The sequence below is a fragment of the Medicago truncatula genome, chromosome 1 (assembly GCF_003473485.1).
Source record: "Medicago truncatula cultivar Jemalong A17 chromosome 1, MtrunA17r5.0-ANR, whole genome shotgun sequence".
Classification (NCBI taxonomy): domain Eukaryota; kingdom Viridiplantae; phylum Streptophyta; class Magnoliopsida; order Fabales; family Fabaceae; genus Medicago; species Medicago truncatula.
In genome coordinates, this window is record NC_053042.1 from 6,345,271 (window position 1) to 6,368,426 (window position 23,156).

Consider the following 23,156-nt stretch of genomic DNA (forward strand, 5'->3'; position numbering starts at 1 on the left):
TTTTTCTAAGAAAATAAAATTTTGGAAAATAAGGTTTTTGAAATACTAACATTCAATAAATGAATTACAGAATTTTTTTTAAAAAAATTATCTGAATTTTTTTCGATTTTTTTAATTTCTGAAAATTAATTTTCAGAATTTTTAAATTGTTGGAAGATAGTGGGAAGAAAAATTTAGTGTTGAAAGAGCATGTTAAGAATATGTTCTTCACTTAATCTAATCATTGAATCCAACTTCTCCATGGTGAGAAAGGATTAACCTTTCCCATGTGAAATGCCACCCAAATGTTCCGGATATTTTAACATTGTATTTTAATGTCAAAACTCAAAACTACTGTACTCTACTGTCAAAATTATTATTTTGATCAAAAGTATTTTAACCGTATTCGATATTTTGATTCTCCTAAATTCACTAGATTTTTTTTATTTAAAATGTGAAGGGAGATCATGCCATACTACAAAATGACAATTCAAACATTTCAAACATTTCGGACCAATTCTAAATATTTTGGATCATAAGAAATAAAAGGAGATCAAAACCATGGATGATTGAAATGGATGGGGATATCTAACTTTTTTATGCGAAAGAAAAATTCCATTTGATTGTATGACTAGAAGACTAGATATGCATGAGACTGTCGACAGCAAAGAACCAACTCACAATTGAAATAAATGTAACAAAGATAAGAAAATTGTGTTGAATGTGTCATAGACTAGACATGATAAGGTTATAAATTACAACATTAGAGTTGCAGTAGTACCTACATAAAACCATGGTAGAAACTCGTCTTAGGTGATTTGAACATATAGATAATGATCTATAGGTTATGCCGTAAGGTGAATAGACAAGAGAGGATTGTCAAATCAATAGAGCATCGGAACATCACAAAAAAATATTTAGTGATTAATATAGTGGACCCCTATATAATAGAACACTATGACGTCTTTTATGTAGTTGAATTCACTTAATCGGATAAAACTTGGTTGTTTGTTTGGGTTGAATTATTATTATTATCATAAGATCAAAGCAGATGCACTATATATGTAATGTATATAATATACCAACATGCATCCCAAAACAACATTTTTTTTTCACTCTTATAGAACCTTTTGCATCCCAAAACATGTTTTTCACAGTAGTCCTTTAAAAGCTCAAGCATTTGTGCTAGTTCATCGCATATTTCTGAGTCCAAGACCGGGCAGTAGTCTCATACTTTGCTTTGTCTGTCTTGTACATGTGGGCAATATCAGGCACCAAAGGATCATCTGGGTTTGGATCTGTCAGCAGAGAGCAGATTGACAGCAGCACCTGCACCAATACAAGATAAATCTTAAATCCACAACTGTCTACAGTAATAATCAGCTGAGATATAATTAAAACATTCTGGCTCTTCCCACTTTATTCGTCTCATGTAATTCATGAATCGCTTGCTTACAAACTGGGCAAGTTAGGCAAGGAGACTAACATTATCAACGACAATGCATATGAAACAAGCCAATAGCTAACTAGAAAAAACTAAGAAAAATAATTAACCAAGTATAGAAAATGAAATATTAAAGAAAAATACAATAACCATATATTTTAAGCAATAGCTTTGCTCATGAATTAACCTGGCTTCTCAATTTTCTCAAAATCCCTACCATTTAACCTCTCCATAAACATCAATAAGCCTATCAAGACTTTTTTCAATAAGTAAAAAGCACAAACATATTTAGATTGAAAAGCTCACATCAATAAGTTAATCTCAATCAGGCTATATTATCGTACCTTCGAAACAGTAAGAGCAGGACTCCACTGTTCTTTCAGAATGTCGAGACAGATACTCCCATTGCTGTTGATGTTAGGGTGGAACACTTTTGTTCGAAAGGAAACCTACAACAGCCACATTGTGAATAATTTAAGCAACCTAAACCACAAACATTATTTTCAACACAATCAAAGAAACAAGCATAAGCTGTACTCCAAATCACCTCAAGAAAAGGGAGAAAAGATGAACATGCATTTCAATAATATCAGGAAAACAGTAAACCTACAAGCATGCCATATATATCTATACAACAAATATTAAAGGTCAAAAGCAAAACATTGCAACAGTATTCTTCATCTCTTGCAACTACATATTCAAGTATCTGGAGCACCTATCAGCCTATGTCAATGACATGAACCATGAAGGTTCTGCTTTGATATTGTTTGCAACAAAAATATTCAATGAAGATCATGTCTCAGTATTAAATGGCTAAACGCAATGACATGGCATGCCCAGTTACACAAGAATAAGTAATTTGAATAAAAAATTGAAGACATCAGCCAAAGTACATATTGATTTCAATACAATACAACATGACCGCAATTAAAGCCACGTCACCCGCATTTGACCTTTGCAATATATCCAGGACATAAACCACAATTGAGAACCAAGAATCTTAGATAACACAGATTGCGAATATGCACTTGAACCCATCTCATTACTAAGTTACCTTTGGTGGCTTAAATGGATAATCCGGTGGGAAGTGAATGGTCACTAGGAATACGCCACCAGCATAGGGACTGTCTGCCGGTCCCATGATTGTAGCTTGCCAATGAAACAGGTCTTCACCAACAGGGCCTGCATGAGTATAATATATAAAGATCATGATGACATTCACATACATAGAAAAGAAACGTAAGCATACTTGGAACTCAAACAAGCATGCACGCATATTACATATCAATTTACACTATATAGTAGCCATTTTAGGCGAGAGCATGAGAACTTGAGAAGAGCTAAAAATGACTGTCCTATATGATTGTTTGATTGGAATTATCTCCTTGTATCAAATCATGCTCTCACCTGATTCACACGTAATGTTAAGAGAGCTAGGGAGAAGTAAATGTTGACAATTAAATTTTACCACAAATAGTCAAGATAAAACATAAAGCATGTGCCTTTTATACGATTATGTGACCCATCAAATAGCTTTTAATTTTGGCGATTGTATACAGTTGTATTGCATGGTCAAAATTTTCTCTCCTTACTCTCAATGGTTTCTATAAATCTACTGTCCATCAATCTAGAGTCCTTATCGAGGTTGCAATAAATCTTTCACACACAGCCAATAAAGTTCAGACAAGATGCTCCCATTTCTCCACACTCACAGTAGGTGCTGACCCGACTTTAACAATAATGCATACGTATCCAAGTATGGCGTTGCGGTGCCATCCATCACAAAATTGACCATGCCGTTATCCGCCAATTTTTGCAGGATGGCGGCACCATATGTCGGATTCTTGGCTTTCTGCTGTCGATAACACTGATGACATGTTTAATAATAGCAAGCCATATTTGAAAAGGCAAAAAATGAAAAGAGATGACATATAAAATAAATGAGTCAACAAAGAAAATATGGCACAATATTTGTACAGAGGAGAAACCAATGCTCCAGAATAACATCAGAACATATTATCTTTTTTGGATTGCACATGTAATTTTTTTCTGAAATATTGAAACAACAGGAATGGGTGGGAGAGAGAGAGAGATAGAGAGTGCAATGGAAAACATACCAGCGCTGCAGGACACAGGAGGGTCTTTCTGCAGGTCCTTCAACTCCTTAGTAATGCGTTTCGAAGCCATTGCAGTTCAACCTAATGGCCAATTTAAGACAAATTTCAGGTTTATCAATTCAAAAACTGAACTTAAAAAATATTGTAAATCAATTATATATGCATTTCACAGCGACACAACCTATCCCTCCATTTCAGAACAGAATTAAGTTTATTACGAGCAGGCCGTAGAAGGAGCCAAATAATACTCCCACTCCATGTTATTTATAACTCAATTCACTTTAAAGTAAGGAAATGGTACAAAGAAATTAATAGAAAATTTACTTGTTTCAGAAATAAGTTGAAAACATAACAAGGACATTAAGGATAATCCATATGAAATCACTCTCGAATCAAACTTATTTGATCAATGGTCAATAAGGTAAGTAACCCACAATTATAACAAAGTATAACATGTAACTTAAGTCGGGAAGTAATTCCCATTAGAGTGTGTGTTGACAGCACTCTTCAACCGTGTACTTCAGGAAATAATTCCAACAAAGAAAAAACATTACAAGTAACAATCCAACACAACAAGAACAGGGCCAGCCCAACGTATTTAGAAGCCTAGAGCAACTTGATGTAAAAGTATTTGCAACACCCGTAATCATATTATAAGTATCACTAATCCCAACATATCAACACAAATATAATATTTCTTTAAACTAAGTACTACAAGATAACGAGAACAAAATAAATCAATTTTAAAACAAACTTGTTCAGATTATATCCATTTCAAACGTAATAAGGACACATAGGAGGATAATAACAAGGTCCAGTTAGGATAAACAACTTAATTTGCAGCTTATATTATAAGCACTTCTCATGAAGTTGACAAGTGCTTCTGTATAAGCCATTTCTATAACAAAAAAAATAATAAAGTCAAATTATTTTCACATAACTTATAAGCTATTTTCGTAAACTATTTTGGAGAGCTTATGAAAATAAGCTGAAAACAGCTTATGAACATGTCATAAGCTGTTTTAAAAATTCTCCCAAACAATCTCAAAAGTGCTTATGTCAGTAGATAAGCTCAAATAAGTCAATCCAAACAAACCATAAGCTCAAACACAAGCAACTTATTAATCTACACAAACAGACCACCAGAGAAAATGAAAACCCTAAAATTCTTTTAAAAAATTTCACCAAAATTTAAATGAAACTCAATCTATAATCATACATAATCACGATTCAAAACCGGTAAAACGAAAAACAAGAAAAAAAAATTAAACAATCTTCGTAAAACCCTAAAAACCCTAGAATGAAAATTCTACTCCGATCAAACAAAGTAAGCGTTACACGAGGATAAAGAGAAGGATCAAAATCGAGTGAATCGAAAAGCGAAGAGTAAATCGAAGCAAACCTTGGAGATGGAATCTTAGGGTTTGAACTTCGGTTAGCGAGAGAGATGCAGCGATGCGTTGTGACGAGTGAAGGAAGAAATGAATGACTCAATAAGACTGGTCCTTTATACTACCAAATGCCATGCACGTCACGTGATCCAAACAAATTTCATTATTTTTTCTTTTTCTAAATATTTTTTAGTTTAATTATTGTTTTTTGACGGTGTAAATTGATTTTTACATTGTTTTTTTTTTCTTTTTTTTGAGAGAATGATTTTTACCTTGTTAATTAACGATAGTGATTGGAAGACCTTATGGAATTGGAAGGGTCCCCATCGTATCCAAATCTTTATTTGGTTGGCCGCTCATGGAAGGATCCTTACCAATTATCGTCGTAGCAAGTGGGGGGTTGGTATCTCCCCTACTTGTCCTTGTTGTGCGAGAGAGGATGAAACGGTCATTCATGTCCTTCGTGATTGTGTGCACGCTAATCAGGTATGGCTCAGACTTATCCCACATAATTACATAACTAATTTCTTCTCTTTTGATTGCAGGGAGTGGATTTTTAACAACCTTAATAAAAAAGGGATTGGAGATAATCCTGCTACTTGGCAGACTACTTTCATGACAACATGTTGGTATTTATGTAATTGGCGAAACAAATCTATTTTTGAAATAGGATTTCAAAGACCAAGCAATCCAACACTGGTGATTCAAAAGTTTACTAGAGAGATAGAAGACAATACGAAGTTGGTGCATAAAAGTTCGCATCAAAAGGAAACTATATACATCGGTTGGATGCGACCTCCGTTTGGTTGGGTTAAGCTTAATTGTGATGGTGCTTGGAAGGGATCTGGTACTCTTGCAGGGTATGGAGGGCTTCTTCGAGACTCTGATGGCAGATGGATCAAAGGCTACTTCAAGAAGATTGGAATGTGTGATGCTTTTCATGCTGAAATGTGGGGCATGTACCTTGGTTTGGACATGGCGTGGAGGGAGAATACCACTCATCTTATAGTGGAGAGTGACTCAAAGATTTTGGTCGACATGATTACTGAAAATTGCAATTTTAGTGGAACTACTCCTACTTTGGTCAGGCGTATTCGACAACTTTTGAGTTTGAGTTGGACTGTCAAAATTACACATACTTGGCGGGAAGGCAACAGAAGTGCAGATTGGCTTGCTAATTTCAGCATTTCGACGGATTTTCTAGATTTTCATATTCTGGAGACTCCTCCTAGTGAGCTTCAGAGTCTTTTGTTTGATGATATTTCCGGGGCTTGCATGCCTAGGAACGTCCGTTTAATTTCTTAGTTTTCTTTCCTTTGGGCTCTGAGAGCCCTCTTTTGTACCAAAAAAAAAGTTGTCATATTAATAATTATGATAATTCATCTATTTTATATTCACTAATTATCGTGAGTCGTGAGAACACGTCGTTAATTACATATGTAAGATAAATGTACATCGAACATACTAAATAAATTATTTATTTTTTACGAAAATTTGATTTGATTTTATCTTCTACTAGCGTTCAGACGGACCCATTCAGACGGACCCGTGTGTCTGTTCATTCTTTTTATGGTGTTACTGCGTATAAAATATGAATAGTAATTTTTATAAAATTTGGTTTTAATTAAAATTATTTTGCACAATTAAAAAAAAGTAAATGTGTAGTTATTTTGCACTATCATATTATGACAAACTATACTTATATTTTTAAATGTCACCAATAATATAACGAATGTAATATAAATTCTTATATTTTTTATTGACACTAACAATATTATATTCTTATAGGCGAATTTATTTAAGAGTATAGTTTTTTTTTTTTTTTGAGGGAATTTTTAAGAGTATAGTTAGAAGTGAAAAAACCAGATCAAAATAATGTATTTCCATTATATATATAGATTTTTTTTTTTGGTTACAGTATATATAGATATACATTTACTTTTAAACAAAATCAAATCTCCTTTTCAAAAAAAAAAAAAAATATAGATTTGATTTTGTTTTTTTTTAAAAGGAGATTTGATTTTGTTTAAAAGTAAATGTATATATATTTTGCACTTTAATATTGTAACAAAATGTACTTATCGTTTTTAATGACACCAACAAAATAATAAATATAACATAAATTCTTATCTTTTTGAATGACATAAAAAATGTAACATTCTTATAGACAAATTTATTTAAGAGTATAGTTGAAAGTGCGAAAGTCAACTTAAAAACATGTATTCTCTTATATTATACTCCGTACGTTCCTTTTTAAATGTCTTTTTAGAAAATTAACACTAAAATAGCGATGTGTATTTTTGCACATTTTCTTTCTATTATACCCTCATGTTACTCCACCAATAAATTTCTATTTTTTTACACACATTTTATCTTTCTAAAAAATTTAATATGTTATCTTTCTCTCGTAACAAACAATTGTCGGTTATTATTTTTTTCTCCAACAAATTTCTGTTTTTTTGCGCGCTCTCTCTCTCTCATAACAAATAATTGTCAATTTTCTAAATATTGATGAAACTTCTTCTTCATTGTCATCTTGTTCTTGTATCTTGTCAAATGAGTCTTCAATTAGTGCTCCTTCTTCACTTCTCATCAGCAATTCCAACGAATCTTCCACTTTTTCTTCCTTTTGAAGATTCATGGAGTCTTTTATTTTTCTTCTCGCAAATATGTTATTTTACTTAGCACTTGAAAATTTTAACCATTGTTACTAATCTTTTTAATAGAATTTTAAGTCTTCTTGGAACCGTTGTTTGCAACAAAATTTTGTTTAAATTTGAAGATAACAAGAAACAAATTTTGTTTAAAAAAAAAAAAAATTAGTTTTTCAAATAGATAGCATTAATTAGTTTTATTTAAAAAGATAAAAGTAAGTGACAAAGGGTATAATTAATAAATCGCACCCTTAAAATACCAAAAAGACAGTTAAATAAGAACGAAAAAATTCACCCTAAAAAGACACTTAAAAAGGAACGGAGGGAGTAGTATAGATGCTAAGAGTTGTCTTTGAATGATAGTTCTTGTGTTGTAAACACGTATTTTGTAATTGTATTTATTTTAAGTATGTAGGTTGTAAATCATATTAAGAAGATTAGAGTTCGATCTTATTGTAGGATTTCGAGTTGTTGTTTTTTAATAAACAGAAATTCGGCGTTCAAATCTCGATCCTTACATATATAATGCAATGTAATTTACTATATAAATAACATCATCTGACTCATGTTATTATGTAAATATATCTTCTTGCTACCTCAAGTTTTTTGACTACATGTATTTTTAATTTTAATTTTTAATTCTATTGTGATACGTGATATAGTATTTTTGTCTTCCGAATGTGTGTGTAAATTTGAAGTGAATAGTGTTACCCTTATTTTGTTTTTGCAAAAGGATATACAAAGCTCAAAGTCCAAAATGCAGCATATCAAAGACTCACAAAAACTACTTCGGCCTTAGCGAATGATCAAATTGTTAGAGACCATCTACTTCTATTGGCTGTCGTAAGTGATAAGTTTTGTGAACTTTGCATTTCACTTGTTACAAGAGCTTCTTGGTATAGATACAAGACAGTACGGAAAACAAACAATGCCATTCAAAAGCTTTAGGTCAAGAATATTAAACATATGCATCCGTGATGTTCACATTCCATCCGTTAGTTCACACAGCTGTGGAATTTGTTTGGATAATCAGTGCCAAATATTGATGATAAAATTAAGGAATGGAAGTCTACCATACAATAATCATGATCAAATAGAAAATAATTAGCTGCAACTTCCAGTAGTATCGAGCAAGGACCTTTTACATTTAGTCGCTGTTTATTATGTACTTGCTGTGCATTTTTTTTCGATGATAAATTATGAGTAAACCATCAATTGGTCAGGGACTAGTTTGAAATAGCAATAGAGTCAGAGACAAATTTGGTAATGACTTACAAAGACAAGGACCAATTTGGTGGTTTACTCCAAATTATATATGAACGAGAAAGGAACCTACAAGGAGTACCCAAAGTCGAGAAAATTACAACGCAAACACAAATAAATCAACAAGAAAGAATAAACCGGAGCCGACAAAAGTACAAAGCAAAAGCAAAAAGAAAAAACCAACACCAAGGGGACAACCGGCACCAGAACAAACTGGAACAACAAGGAAACACCAAGCCAACCACAGCATACCACCCCATCGAATGAGAGAAAGAACAGTAAAGCACTGATAAGAACAGTGCTTACTGTTCATAGCTTCAAATGTTTAATGGAATTGATCAAGATTCACACAGCCAACCAGGGAAAGTAGTCGAGAATTCTTAAATATAAGATTCAAGAGTAAGCAGAGAGCAAGACCAAGAGGTGGCAATTTATATTGAAAGAGTAGTCTTCAAATACACCAGGCTAACAATACAAATTCTCAGTATCTCAACAATATCATCATATCACATCACATTAATGATAATGATGGCTAAGTTCTTGCAGATTGCGTTTATAAAGCACACCGCACAATCAATATCTCGTACACTATTATATTTTTTCTTTTTCATAAACACTCTGCAACTATTTAGCCATGTAAAAAATACATATTACAAATCAGCACACCAGCTCTGTTCAGACTACTTCATCAGAAGTGTCCTTTACTAAAGAATTAGGCTCAACTAGTAGAAGCCTGTTAAAGCAAGTAAAAAGCAAATTATTTTTTACTTCTTTCTTCTCCTCTGTTTTGGTATTTACAAGACTATTCATCAGTGCATGAGTGGTATTTTACAAGATTCAGTGAACTCTTGTATATAACAAGACTACATCTACAAACATAGCCTATAAAGTGTACAAAAAGGAAGTATCATAACTTACACAAGAGTATCCACTACCATTTCACGTCAAGTGTAAGAGCCTCTGGAGGAAGAAGAACTGGTCGCAACTTGGTATACGACAAATTAGACATCAAATTAGCCCAGGAAACTGAATCAGATTCAATAAAAGGTTTAACTTTCTTGATCGAAAGAGGCTTGAGTCTGCTGTCCTCAACTCGGGCCATTACCTCAAACCAGACCCTTTCAACACTTGGCCTTGTTCTCCAGTCAGGCAATGTACTAAGAGTGGCGTTATTTCCAACATCTCTTTCCAATTCTAGGGGGAACTTAACACCAGCGTATGCTTTGATATTTGCTTTGATAAGGCCTGAAAGCCGATCTTGAAGGATCTTATGACCAAGAAGACTTCTCAAAATTTTCTCCAACAAGATTAATCTCAAATTTAAGGAAGCAACAGGGCAAGCTTGCTTTCTAAACACACAACCATGATAACATTTCTCTGGAAGCAGCTCAACAGCGTCCTCGGAAATCAATGCAGTTCCTATTTGTACATAAGGATTCCGAGCTACATAAGCGATCAACGATGCAGAACCTATAATGCGTATGGGAATTAGAGGCACACACATGGATTGCAAAAAGGGCCAGAACTCATTCTTCTGATTGCTACAGATGACACTTCCATTCCTTTGCAGATCGAGATCTGACTGATAATAAAAAGAGATTTCTCGTGCTCTTCTTACTTCAACCGTAATACCTTTACCCACAATGATGTGTTTCAAACCATTATACGAAACATTCATCTGCAAACAGAATTCAGAGATTATTGAATTTCAAGATTCAAGACTGCTATTTGGACATGTTATAGATTGCCATAGATATCATAGAACGATAATCTTATCAATATACGGGCAAACATTTCAATCTCTTCAAACAATTGAGCAGAACAAAATAAATGGCAGTAAAAGATTTTTTTTTCCACAAATGCACCAATGGGATTAAAATACGTTTGACTTTGGATTTTGGAGACATCCTTAGTTACAAAAAGATACTGAGAGCCAATTCGGATAAACTTCTAAGCAAACACAAGAGTCTTTATGGGGGAAAAAATATCAAAAGAATCGTATGAAGTTATAATGACGAAGAACATGATCAGCTTTTAGTATAATTGAAAATAGCATCAACATTTCAAATTTTTTTGGAAGCTCTCTCACTTAAAAACTCCATCAACATGTTTAAATTTATAAGGAATTTTCATAATTAGAAAAAACATAAACTCATTTTAATTGAAAAGCTTTTATAAATCAGAAGCTAATCCAAACAACGACTACAATGTCTAAGGCTATATCCTATAGTAGCAATAGTAAACACAGGTACAATATAAAGACATGTCATCAACAACAATCTATGAGGCATCGACACATACACGAACACCAAAAACAACACGTACAACACTGATATGTAGACACCAACAAAATTTGAGAAACCAAAGTGATTGTACGTGATCACAAGCATCTATGGCGGACACCAACACATGTGGGTGCTACAGAAATAGCAATATAAAAGTTGATCCCTTATTTTCATGTTATAACTTCTTTAACTAAAATGAATTTCCGTTATCAAATTTAAATCTACATATAAAAAAAGTTAACAATGACTGCAGAATTCAAAGCCTATCCCGCTAAGTGGAGTTGGCTAGTGGCTACATTGTTCAAATAAATAATGCTGTATCATATATCATACGTCTATCAAACTCATTAATCTCTAGATCTTTCTTAACAATTTCTCTTATAATTTTTCTAAGCTTTCTTTTGCCTCTAGTGATTTGACTAGACTACCCATCCAGTCTACTCTCCTTACAAAAAAAATATACATATGTTCTCTCTACACGCCCAAACCACCTAAACCGAGCTTCAAATATCTTTTATACTATAGCTGTTACACCCAACAACTATCTAAAGTTGTCATTTCTAATCTTATATTGTCGAGTCTTACCACACACACCCAACACAACATCCTTGTATTGGTTTCTTACCAATAGAAGAAAATATTTAAAAAAAATAATACAATAAAGATAAATAAACTAACTAATTCATAGGAAATAGAGATCTGAATTATGGCTTACAGGCAAAGAGAGTGAAAGGTGATGAGATTCATGAACCCTTAATTCAAAAGGACCTTCCAATTTGATATAATCAAGAAAAGCAATAGAACTGAGTTGATCAACAAGAGAAGCTAAATCTGGTTTTGGTGTTGTTGTGAACTTGTTGTGATTCCAAGATGAAATTTCATCTGAAAATTTGACGGTGAAATTGTTCTTACTCGAGCCGATTCGAAATAGGTAGTTTTGAGAAGTTCCGAATCTGATTTTAGCAACATCGAAGTTGAAAACTCGAACATCGTTTAAATCCCACTTTTGTCTCGATGAAATTGCTTTCAAAATATCCTGATTTTGAAAACAAAAAAAATAAAATAAATTTTTGATTTTGAAATTAAAAAGAAAAGGAAAAATGATACCTGGAAAATGTGGGTGATGTTGGAGTGAGTAGAAGAAGAAGAAGAAGAAGCGTTTGAGAAAGCAGTGAATAATTGAAGGAAGAAGATGATGAAGAATGGAAGTTGGTGGAGACGAAGAGATATCATCGTGTCCATGAAACGGAGATCAGGTGGTGGCGAGAACAATGGACTACATACATACTTGATTGATACTACACAGTTTAAATTTTGTTTTTCTTCTTCTTTGCTTCCTTGGGTAGATAAATCTTGAGACAAATGTTTATTGAGAAATGATATCTATATAATATAAATTTAGGACCTATTTCATAGACTTTTATGGAATTGAATTATTATTATTTTGGTGTTGCCACATGTCCCTTTCTTTTTTACAAATGCTCTCACCATATTGATCCTCACAAAATGCTCTCACTACAATCATCCTCACATATTTGTATTTAATGTTCATGTATAAAAGGAAGTTTTACAATATCAAATTCTATTACTTGAATTTATATTAGAAATCAAACCTTTCGAATTCAAAAAGTACAAATTTGAATCAAATAATTTTTTTTAATAATCAAATAGTTTAAATTAAAATTCTTTCAAAAAAAAGATAGTTTAAATTAAAATATTTGAATTCAAAGATTAAAATAAAACAATTGATTTAATTATTCAAAAAAAAATTATTAATAATAACACATAATAATGTTTATTAAAAAAAAAACACCAAATAATGTTAGACATTTCTTACTTTTTATTTTCGTAATAATGATATTAATTGTATTAGACAAATTATTATTTTTTTAACAAAATAGCGTTTCAATTAAATTTCTTATTAAGTGGGTTGCTCTATTTCAATTTTTTTTTTTTAGTGATAAAAATTTAATTGCTCATTAAATACTATTTCCATTGCTATGATATTTTCCCATTGCTATGATATTTTTGAGTGATTGACAAAGAATATCAAAAATATGATTTCAGTTGATTGTACTTAAGGACTTGCTAAAATAAACTTTAAACCTTCCGTCAAAAAAATAACATAAACCTTAAATCATGGGCTGATTGAAAAAGTTTATTATGCTCCTAAACAAAAAAAAAAAAATTTTTAAGACCTGACTTAACAAAGAAAGTATGGAAATGTTTTTCTAAATTAACACGTGGCAGGGTCAAACAATACTAGCCTTCTCATGTAATTGACAATTAATATGTTGATGGACTAATGAAATTAGTGAATCAACTCATTAATGAAATGGATTTCTTCTATGATGGGGTGTTGGTCAAATGATATGATTTTATGATAGAAAAACCCTGATTTTATTAATATTAGGAAACCAAATAGGCAATTTCTATGATAAACCACACTTTTTTTTTTATGAAAATAAAACAGAAGGATGTCTTTGTTCAAAAAAAAAAAAAACGTGATGATGCATAATTTTTGGGAAATAAAAACCGCTTAATGAAAGAATCATATTTTTAGGAAACAAAAACGGATGCCCAACAAAAATGCAAAAATGAATAGCATCTGTAAAATAAAAATTGCAAATTACTGGACCGCGTGTAATTAATTTGATACCAACTTTAATTTGATTATTTTACCAAATTATCCTTGTGAAAAATACTATAAGTTAGATCTCTAGCTTCACAATTTTTTCACATCACAATCTCGACTTTCTTTGAATGATTCAGATAAACATTGCAAATCACAGTGCTTCAAACGTTAATTTTGATTTATATTTTTGTTATTTGATATTGTTTATGTTTATTTATTTGTTATACCACAAAACTTCTCTTTCTAAAGAAACATGTAATATTTTGGTTGGGGTTATTGTGATTCAAAATAATAAGAAATGTCTACCAATCCTACTTTACAAATCGATTTTACCTTGCAAATGAAATATTTACCATTATTATCACATGGTCTTCCTCATATTATGATTTTATTTTTTATAATCATAGTCTGGTTTTTCATGACTAAATTAAATACTCAAGTATTATAGAATAATAATACTTGATTAGAAAATAACTATATTTTAATGCGTATAAAAATCCTATATATTTAAAGAATTCCTATTTTTGTAAATCTCGAAGAGCATCTCCGATGGGAGAAATATTGCCAAATCCGATCAATGTAAATGTTATTAGCTATTTTTATTTGAGAAAAAATAAGAGGGATTTTTATTGAGATGCAAAGCTTAAACATATCTCTCTCTCTCTCTCTCATGTGTCCCATTGGTTACTTTATTCGCCATTTTTCATCAATTCAATGTTATTAAGCGTTAAAATTAAAAATGGAATGAATAAGTGTTGTGTACGTGTGATGCCCACTTAAAAGAAGTAACAAATATTGTTTAAAAAAAAAACAACCAACATACGTACAAATAAATATTCATAATTGTCATTGTGTACTAATATTTATTGCCAAATAAATAATGACAATGTATTGATTGAGTCTTTAATAAGGATTGGTTGTCAAATATTTACAGTCAATTTTTAACAAAAAATATTACAATTCTTTCTTTTATCAACTGACTCAATATATTATGATTATGTATTTAAAAAAGGTTTATTTTATCAACTGCCTTCGCCCTCATTGAGGAATAGGAGTACTTTGTTGAATTTTCAGATAAAGAAACTTTTGAAATTATTCTAGCAATAGAGGATCTCCATTGAATGTTAGTGTTTCCTTTCAAAAGAAAAAAAAAATTGAATGTTATTGTTGTTAAACCTCTTTTGCTTCATAGCAAACCAAATAGCATTAATTGAATTAATAAGAGTAAAGATGACTACTATCTTGCACTAAGGACCTCTTTGAATATCTAAAATTTGCCAAAGGTCTTGTGAATGAAGGAACATTAGAACACGGTAAAATGAAGGTAACTATTTTTTTTTCTTTGGTTAAATGAATGAACATTTTCTAATATGTTAAATATAGAATACAATTTGTCTAATAAGCAAATATGAACATGCTTAGATCCTCGGTTATAGAATGATTTTTAAATTAAATTTAAAAAATTATATACTTTTAATTTATATAAAACTTAAAATAATAGAAGAATTTATCTGAATTGTATTTTCACATTCAGATCTACGTATAAACTTATCATTCGTTCAGATTAGTTTTCTTTTACTTGATCTATCTATTTTTATTTTATTTTTGAAAGATTGATCTATCAAAAATACTTAACTCCAAATTTGGAAAATGTACACGGGATACTTGCTCAAAAAAATATACTCAACATCAAGAAGAAAAAAGACAAATGAGAGGTTCAAAAATCATTTGTAATACAAACAAAAACACACTAATTTTCTAATAATAAGTCATCTTAAAGAGGTAACTTTGATCGCTTCTACAATCTCCTATGCCTTCCAAAGTTAAGAAGAAAAAATAACCCTATTTCAAACTTCCTAATTTTTTTTAAATTGTTGCATGCCAAATGAGGGTAAGCCCCTTTCGACGTTTTTTAGCCAAAGAAGATGATGGAAAATAGTCAAGGAGTGAAACAATATTGCGGGGTAAAATCACCACCGTTCCTTTCCATTTAAGGGGGGTGTATTGGATTAGGATTTTAAAGGACAATTTTTGTTTAAAAAAGTCTTGAGGATTTTAAAAGACTTTGCAAGATTTTGATGACTTTGATGATTTTAAAAGACTAATAAGGATTTCAATGGATTTAATTCATAAGATTTTAAAGGATTTGAAATGATTTTATGGATTTCAAGAGATTTCAACAGATTTTATGAATTTTAAAAAATAATTGAAAAAATATCATAACACACTCTCTTTCACAAAATCTCAATAAAGACTCTTTTATTTATTTTATTTTATTTTTTTACGGGAGAGCTGCTAGAGCTAGAGAGAGAGAGTGAAGGAATCATAGAGCTAGAGAGAGGTTTTTTACGGGAGAGCTAGAGAGAGAGAGAGAGAGAGAGAGAGAGAGAGAGAGAGAGGAGAGGAAAAGAGAGAGTAAGAGAGAAGGGAGGAGAGACAGGGAGAGAGAGTAAAATCTTAAAAGAAAAAAAAACAATCATAAGAAATTTCATGTTTTCATGAAAGACTTTTTCATGCTAAAATTTCACTAGAAAATCCCACAAAATCCATCAAAATCTGATTTATTAAACAATCCTTCGAAATTTGAATGATTTTGAATACCACTAGACTTTTTTTAAGTGATTAAGAGTTTTTGGTTGAATACCACAAGACTTTTTTTAAATGACAAAGAATCTTGATTGAATAACACAGTACTTTTTTTTAAATTGGAAATAGTCTTGATTGAATACCACAAGACTTTTTCATGAAAAAAAAGTCTTTTAAAATCCTTTAGAATCATGATCCAATACACCCCCTAAAATTATTGTACCAAATCCTTCCAACAAAGCTACATCTGTAAAACAAGTGATCATCTATCTATAATATAAGAATGATTCATGTTGATTTTATAAATCAATTTCATCATATTAAGTTTTTAAGAGCAAAGTAAATAAATATTTTAGCATTCACGGCGATGTGCTTGAAATCTATATACTCCCTCTGTCTCATCTTATAAGCAAAAAAAAAAGAAAACACACTTATTAAGAAAACTAAAACATAATAATTTGTAATATTTTGAATGAAATTAATTTGGTACAAACCTTCTAAATAGGCTATCTATTTTTCTCTCTGTTTCACGACACTTACTTCCAAAGACTAATTGGGAGATATAAAATAGTTCAAATGATTGTTATTAGTTGTTGTGTATGCTTATAGCAAGGGATCATGACTTCCACGTGAATACGATATAAAAAATTGTTAGGAAGTAGGGGTGGGAATAGGCCAGGCCAGGCCAGGCTTTGATAGGTCTGAGCCTGGCCTATGAAAAAATTTACAGGCCTGAACCTGGCCTACGGTCTATCATAGGCTGTTTTTCTAGGTCTGACCTGGCCTATTTAAAAGCCTGGACTGCCCTGAAAGCCTAATTACAGGCCTACTTAACATTAAGGCCATCAAATAGTTCATTTGGCCTACTAAATAGGCTAAACAGGCTTTAAAGCCTATTTCACTATAAGTAAATTTTAACTAGATTAAAGCCTAATTAAAAGCCTATAACAACAAAGTCTATTAAGGGACTAATAGATAGAGAAAGAAATGTTTATATTTTTAATGTATGCAATTATTTTAATATAAAAAAAACATTTTTTAATAAATAAGTATTAATAGGCCACCCTATTAGACTTAACAAGCTTTTATGAAAGCCTAAGCTTGGCCTATTTAACCAAACAGGCTTTCTAAAAAGCCTAAGCCTTGGCCTATCAATAAAACAGACCAAGCCAGGCCAGGCCAAAACAGGCCAGGTCGTAGGCCCCTGTAGGCCGGCCTGGCCTATTCCCAACCCTATTAGGAAGTACCTCTGAATAACCTTTAAATAAGCATAAAAAAAAAAAAAAATCCTATTTTGTTCTTTAAAAATAAAACACATACTTTAATTGTATTAATTATAAATAATTTGTTGAAACTTTGACATGCTCCAATCAGGGCTATCTTAAAAAAGAAGTACACTGAGTTCTTTAAATCATTTGAGAATATATCAAGTTTTCCGTTTTCCATAGTGAATCATCTTTAAATAACTTTCAAACCATCATAAAAAAATTCTCTTTTATTTTTTAAAAAATAAAACCCGTGAATTAATTACATTGAAGGTAAACAAATTGTAGCAATTTGAAATGCTTCAATCAAGGCAATCACACTTATAAACGATTATTATAGTTTTTAATTTACAGGAATTTCCATTTTTAGTGTTTTTACTATGGAATTTTTTCATTATAGAAATCATTAAAAAAATAGTTGATTTCTATAATCTTAATGTGCATTAAATCAAAATTAAAAAAGATATTTTATCAGAAGAAAAAGGAATAAAATTGAATATTTAAATGTTTTGAGTTTTAATATGGAAAATAATACATAATAAAAGAGAGTACAACGAGTACTCTAACTCATATTATTCTAAGCAAACAATTTCTTTTCCTAAAAAATATAACTGTTTTTCTCCTGAAAAAAAAAGTTTTTTTAGTAGAAGTGGGATGGGCACTTTTAATATGTCATTGTTTTTTAATGAACTGAATATAGTTTCATTGATGAGGGAAAGAAGATCTATCAATAGTAAATGACCACTAACATAGGAAATAGAATCCTTCATCGTCTAATTAAAAAAAATCATTCAATTTTTTTTTTTTTTAATTCAAGCAAATATAATTTTATGTCGTTATGGGTATGAACAAAATTAATTATCGATGAGGAGACCTATTTCAAAATAAGCAAACATGCTTTTGTATCCACGCCTACATGTGTTCACATGATGGGTCGATTTTCATTGGGTTGGATCAACAAATATAGGATGTATCATATGATAATGGTATGTATATGTGAGAATGAATGAGAATCATCAGATTAAAAACAAAGGGTTAAGATTAAAACAACTTAACATGTGCCAAACTCACAAACTCCTTTCACGCATTCTCACCTGATCCTATCATTCTCATCTTCTTCTTCTAGCCACACACCACCATTGTCGGCCACCCAACTCTCTATGCTTTAGCACCCAACATTAAGTTATCTCTGATGAATCACCAACAATATTCTATTTCATTTTATTAAGAAAATTCATGATGCCTTGAAGTTTCATGAGTTATGAATAAAGGTAAACTATAGTTGAAAATAAATCAAAAGTTTGAATCCTTCCACAAAATTTCATTAATGGATTTGTTTTGGCAATTATCGCAAAAAAGTTACAAGACCTCTTATCAATTTTTTTTCTAACCCCTTAACAATATTTTTTTTCAATTCAAATTAACACAAACAATAATCCGCAATCAATTATTGGCACACTAACGACCTGCCGGCACTCGACGCCGGTGACTATGGCTCACTGTAAATACAACGGATCTGGGAAAGGGGAGCGATCCTTGTGGTGGTAGGGTCTGGGGGTTTTGCAAACGATAACCTCGTGGTTGTTGGAAAGTTTGGCTGGTTCCGACGACCCTTTTGTTGGGAACAACGTTTGAGCACCGGAAAAGGAAGCTGATGCGTTGTGGTCTGTGGGAGAGGAAGAGGAAGAATCTGGTTGGAATGCAGATGAAGAACAATGAACGCGTGAGAGTAGTGGGAGTTTGGCACATGTTAAGTTTTTTAATCTTAATCATTTGTTTTTAATCTGATGACTCACATTCATTCTCATCATTCTCACATATACATACCATTCTCATATGATACATCCTATATATATATATATATAATTAAAGGGTTTGTCTAACATGTGCAAAATTGCATATGTTAAAGTAACTAAAAGCGGCAACTATTTATTGGAAAACAACAATTATTTATTAAAAATTTATATATTAATAGAAAATACACAAGTTCCAAATCAAACATATTACTTTAAACTTCTTAACATGTGCAAATTTGCACATGATATAAAAACCCTTTAATTAAATGAAATTATATATTATAAAAAACTCAAGACTTGGACTAGATTTTACTGTTTAAAATTTGAACACTTGAATTAATTGAAACACTTTGAATCTCTATGGCATGGACCAAGTATATAATAGTGTGAACATTAGGATAGTGCCTAGAAGAAACGGGTTGTATGCTCAAGCACAATGTTAAATGAGAAAAGGTGGATACATCGATGCCTGAATGAAGTAAAAAATAAGCAAGGGTCCCACATCTTTGTGAACAAGTGTGGGTAAAGAAGTTAGTTCATGATAGTAGGATATGTTTTTGAACATGGAAAAAGGCACCCTTACTTGAACATATATGGAAATGATTGACGTTATGAGTAGGAGGAAGATTAATTTATGTGCCAACAAGAAACTAAGTGGGTGGGTGAAAATGCGAAAGAATTAGATAGTTCAGTATTTAAGCATTGGTAAACTGGAATAGTTAGATCGAGAAATGGTGTAGCCATTATTGAGGATAAGGAATGGAAAAAAGATATTTTGAATGTAAAGAGGACAGGAGATTGGATTGTAGCCCACAAATTTGTAGTTTCATAAGACATCTTTAATTTATTTTTTTGAAAGGAAATAAGACATCTTTAATGTTATTAGTGTTTACTCACCTTGGATAGGTTTGAAAGAATACCCTAAAGTAAAATTTTGGAAGGATTTGAAAGGCTTAATTAAAGATATACCATAATAAGAATATTTTTCTAGGAGGGGATCTAAATGAGCATGTAAGGAGTGCTTGATAACTTTTGAAGGCGTGAATGAGGGTATAGCCTTAGGAAGAAAAACGCATTCGGTAAATCCATCCTAGATTTTTTGTTGTCTTTTAATCTTACTTTAGGAAAAGAAAAGGGAATATTATTACATACAAGAGTGAGATATCATGTTCTCAGATAGATTTATTTCTTATTGGGAATTCTGACATAAATATTTGTTTGGACTTAAAGTTTTACTTGGAGAGAGTTTGATTATCCAACATATAATATTGGTTATGGATGTAAGGGTTAAGAGAAGACCAAAGATGAGATGTCATGATTGGGATACAAGGATCAAGTGGTGGAGTTTAAAGGATGAAAAATATAGTGTTTTCTTACAAAAGATTTTAAAGGAAGGTTGTGCAAAACCACATAGAAGCGAAAATGATATGTGAAACAAGATGACATATGAGATTAACAAAGCAGCAAAAGAGACATCGAGGAAGTGGTGATGTATAACAAGGAAGCATAGACCATGTTTGTCGCGTGGTTTGAAGCAAATCGTCAGTATGTAGGCGGTCGCGATCTAACATATGCTGAATTTCCAACAAGATTTACTTATGAGAAGAAGGACAAACAGTGGCAGCCACGTAAACTAGGATATCAAATTGGAAGGCTTCATTACACACCGATTGGTATATGGGAGTTGTACTACATGAGGATACTATTGACCGTTGAGTTGTACTACATGAGGATACTATTGACCGTTAAGAAGGGGTGCATGAGATATAGATGCATAAAAACGATTAATGGACATACCTATGGCACGTTCCAGGAAGCACGCTCTGCTTTAGGATTACTTGATGACGACAGAGAGTTTATAGATGGTATCACGGAAATTGGTGAGTTAGGTTCGGGCCATCAATTGTGTTGGTTGTTTGTGCATCTCTTAACCACTAGGACAATGACAAGCCTTGATATAGTATGGGATGCGGCATGGCAGTTACTGTCCGATGATATCTTATTTGAACGTAGGAAGCGTCTGAATATTCTGGGTAATGTTTATTGTACTTATTACGAAATCTATGCACCATTTTTTGTTTTGTTTACGATCTAATTTTTGCATTTTTTTTTCTCTGTCTAAAAAGGCACATTTTAGAAAATTGGTTAACATAGTCCTGTTCAAAGTATTGTATGCCTATCTCAATAAATATATTTATCTATTTAAGTAGTGATAATAAACAAATACAATATTCTTTCAAAAAAAAAAAAAACAATACACTATTAATTTGATTATACACTATTAAATAAATATATTTATCTACTGTCAACGCCACAAAACTGTCATATAGCTTTCCACTGTGTATATCTTGATTAATTTGTTCACATTTTCTGTTTTTTAATTGATTACTTTTTCACGTTATCTAGATTAGTGAGCATTCATGACATCATTTTGTAGCAATTCTTATATCTATTTATTTTCGCTTTAAATAAATAATGGCTTGGGAAATCCTTTACAAATAAGCTTATTTTTTTAGTTTGAGTTAAGCTGAAGGAAGCTTTTTCGATTAAGAATTGAGTCGTGACTTTAATATCATTTTTTCTGTTGCATTGCATATATTCTCTTATTATCGTTTTTCTTTAGGTGTTCATATTAATTTCGTGACTTTACATTTAATATGTAGATATGCGTATCGGTGGCGATGACTTGAAGAACATGTGTTTGATTGAAATTGAAATGTTGCTTCAAGAAAACGGACGTCGCTTACTGACTTCAAATCTATGCCCAGGCCAAACGCGGCAGACATGCCAACTTTCACAAACAGACTTATCATTGATGAGCTAAATTTCAACAAAGTTGAACTGGAAAAGACACACGCTGATATATTACTGATGCTGACTGATGAACAAAGATGTGTGCATGACAAGATCATGGAGTCTGTTGGTTCTGACGATAATGGTTTCTTTTACTTATATGGTTACGGTGGTACTGGAAAAACCTTTATATGGAAAAGATTGTCGGTTGCTGTTAGATCGAAGGGGTTAATTGTATTGAATGCTGCATCCAACGGTATAGCGGCTCTTCTATTACCAGGTGGAAGAACCGCGCACTCCACGCCGACAGTCCCTTTTGAGATTAATGAGGCGTTATCGCTTACGATGGAAAAGGATAGTCCTAGGGCAGACCTGATGCATGCTGCAAAGTTGATAATTTGGGATGAGGCTCCAATGATGCACCGATGGTGTTTTGAGGCAGTTGACCGATCATTGCGTGATATCATGTCCAAGAATGATCCCCTAAACGCACTTAAACCTTTTGGTGGAACGACAATAGTTTTAGGTGGTGATTTTAGGCAGATATTGTCTGTTGTCCGAGGAGGAATGAGGCCTGATATTGTTGATGCCTCGGTCAATTCGTCAAAGATATGGGCTTATTGTAATGTGTTGAGGCTTACTGTTAATATGAGATTGGGTGCATCTTCGGTACCTGCAGAGCAGGAAGAAATTGCTAATTTTTGCAAGTGGATAGTCTCCATTGGAGACGGCAACGATGCTTCGGGTGACAATGGTGAAATGAAGGTAGAAATTCCTGAAGATTCGCTGATATCAGACACAACAAATCCGTTGATGTCACTTATAGACTTTGTGTATCCCGATCTGAATGATAACCTTGGTGACCAACTATTTTTCCAAGAAAGGGGAATACTCGCACCAACGCTTGATTCAGTTGAGCATGTTAACGAATTTATGATGTCGCTGATT

The 23,156-nt window shown here is 32.0% G+C and overlaps 2 protein-coding genes across 2 annotated transcripts; both read right to left on the reverse strand.

Moving 5' to 3' along the window:
- Positions 1-924: 924 nt before the first annotated feature.
- LOC11420397 (ubiquitin-conjugating enzyme E2-17 kDa) lies at positions 925-5,083 on the reverse strand. Its single transcript, XM_003589208.4, has 5 exons — positions 4,943-5,083; positions 3,541-3,621; positions 2,478-2,605; positions 1,768-1,872; positions 925-1,308 (listed from the first exon to the last, which is right to left on the reverse strand). The coding sequence occupies exons 2-5, from the start codon at positions 3,608-3,610 to the stop codon at positions 1,165-1,167; spliced, it is 447 nt and encodes a 148-aa protein (XP_003589256.1). The 5' UTR covers positions 3,611-3,621; positions 4,943-5,083; the 3' UTR covers positions 925-1,164.
- A 4,231-nt stretch (positions 5,084-9,314) lies between these two features.
- On the reverse strand, positions 9,315-12,487 carry LOC11422469 (uncharacterized). The gene is made up of 3 exons (XM_003589210.4): positions 12,241-12,487; positions 11,849-12,169; positions 9,315-10,526 (listed from the first exon to the last, which is right to left on the reverse strand). The coding sequence occupies exons 1-3, from the start codon at positions 12,373-12,375 to the stop codon at positions 9,780-9,782; spliced, it is 1,203 nt and encodes a 400-aa protein (XP_003589258.3). The 5' UTR covers positions 12,376-12,487; the 3' UTR covers positions 9,315-9,779.
- Between the last annotated feature and the right edge of the window lie 10,669 nt (positions 12,488-23,156).

What these genes read in the sequence shown, in the direction of transcription:
- LOC11420397 (XM_003589208.4), bottom strand. Translation starts at nt 3,610, where the DNA reads ATGGCTTCGAAACGCATTACTAAGGAGTTGAAGGACCTGCAGAAAGAC. An exon ending in ATCCATTTAAGCCACCAAAG is followed by an intron (nt 1,873 to 2,477) that starts GTAACTTAGTAA and finishes TGGCTGTTGTAG; the next exon opens with GTTTCCTTTCGAACAAAAGT. An exon ending in CTGCTCTTACTGTTTCGAAG is followed by an intron (nt 1,309 to 1,767) that starts GTACGATAATAT and finishes GTATTGGTGCAG; the next exon opens with GTGCTGCTGTCAATCTGCTC.
- LOC11422469 (XM_003589210.4), bottom strand. Translation starts at nt 12,375, where the DNA reads ATGGACACGATGATATCTCTTCGTCTCCACCAACTTCCATTCTTCATC. An exon ending in ACATCACCCACATTTTCCAG is followed by an intron (nt 12,170 to 12,240) that starts GTATCATTTTTC and finishes TTTCAAAATCAG; the next exon opens with GATATTTTGAAAGCAATTTC. An exon ending in ACCTTTCACTCTCTTTGCCT is followed by an intron (nt 10,527 to 11,848) that starts GTAAGCCATAAT and finishes TTCTGTTTGCAG; the next exon opens with ATGAATGTTTCGTATAATGG.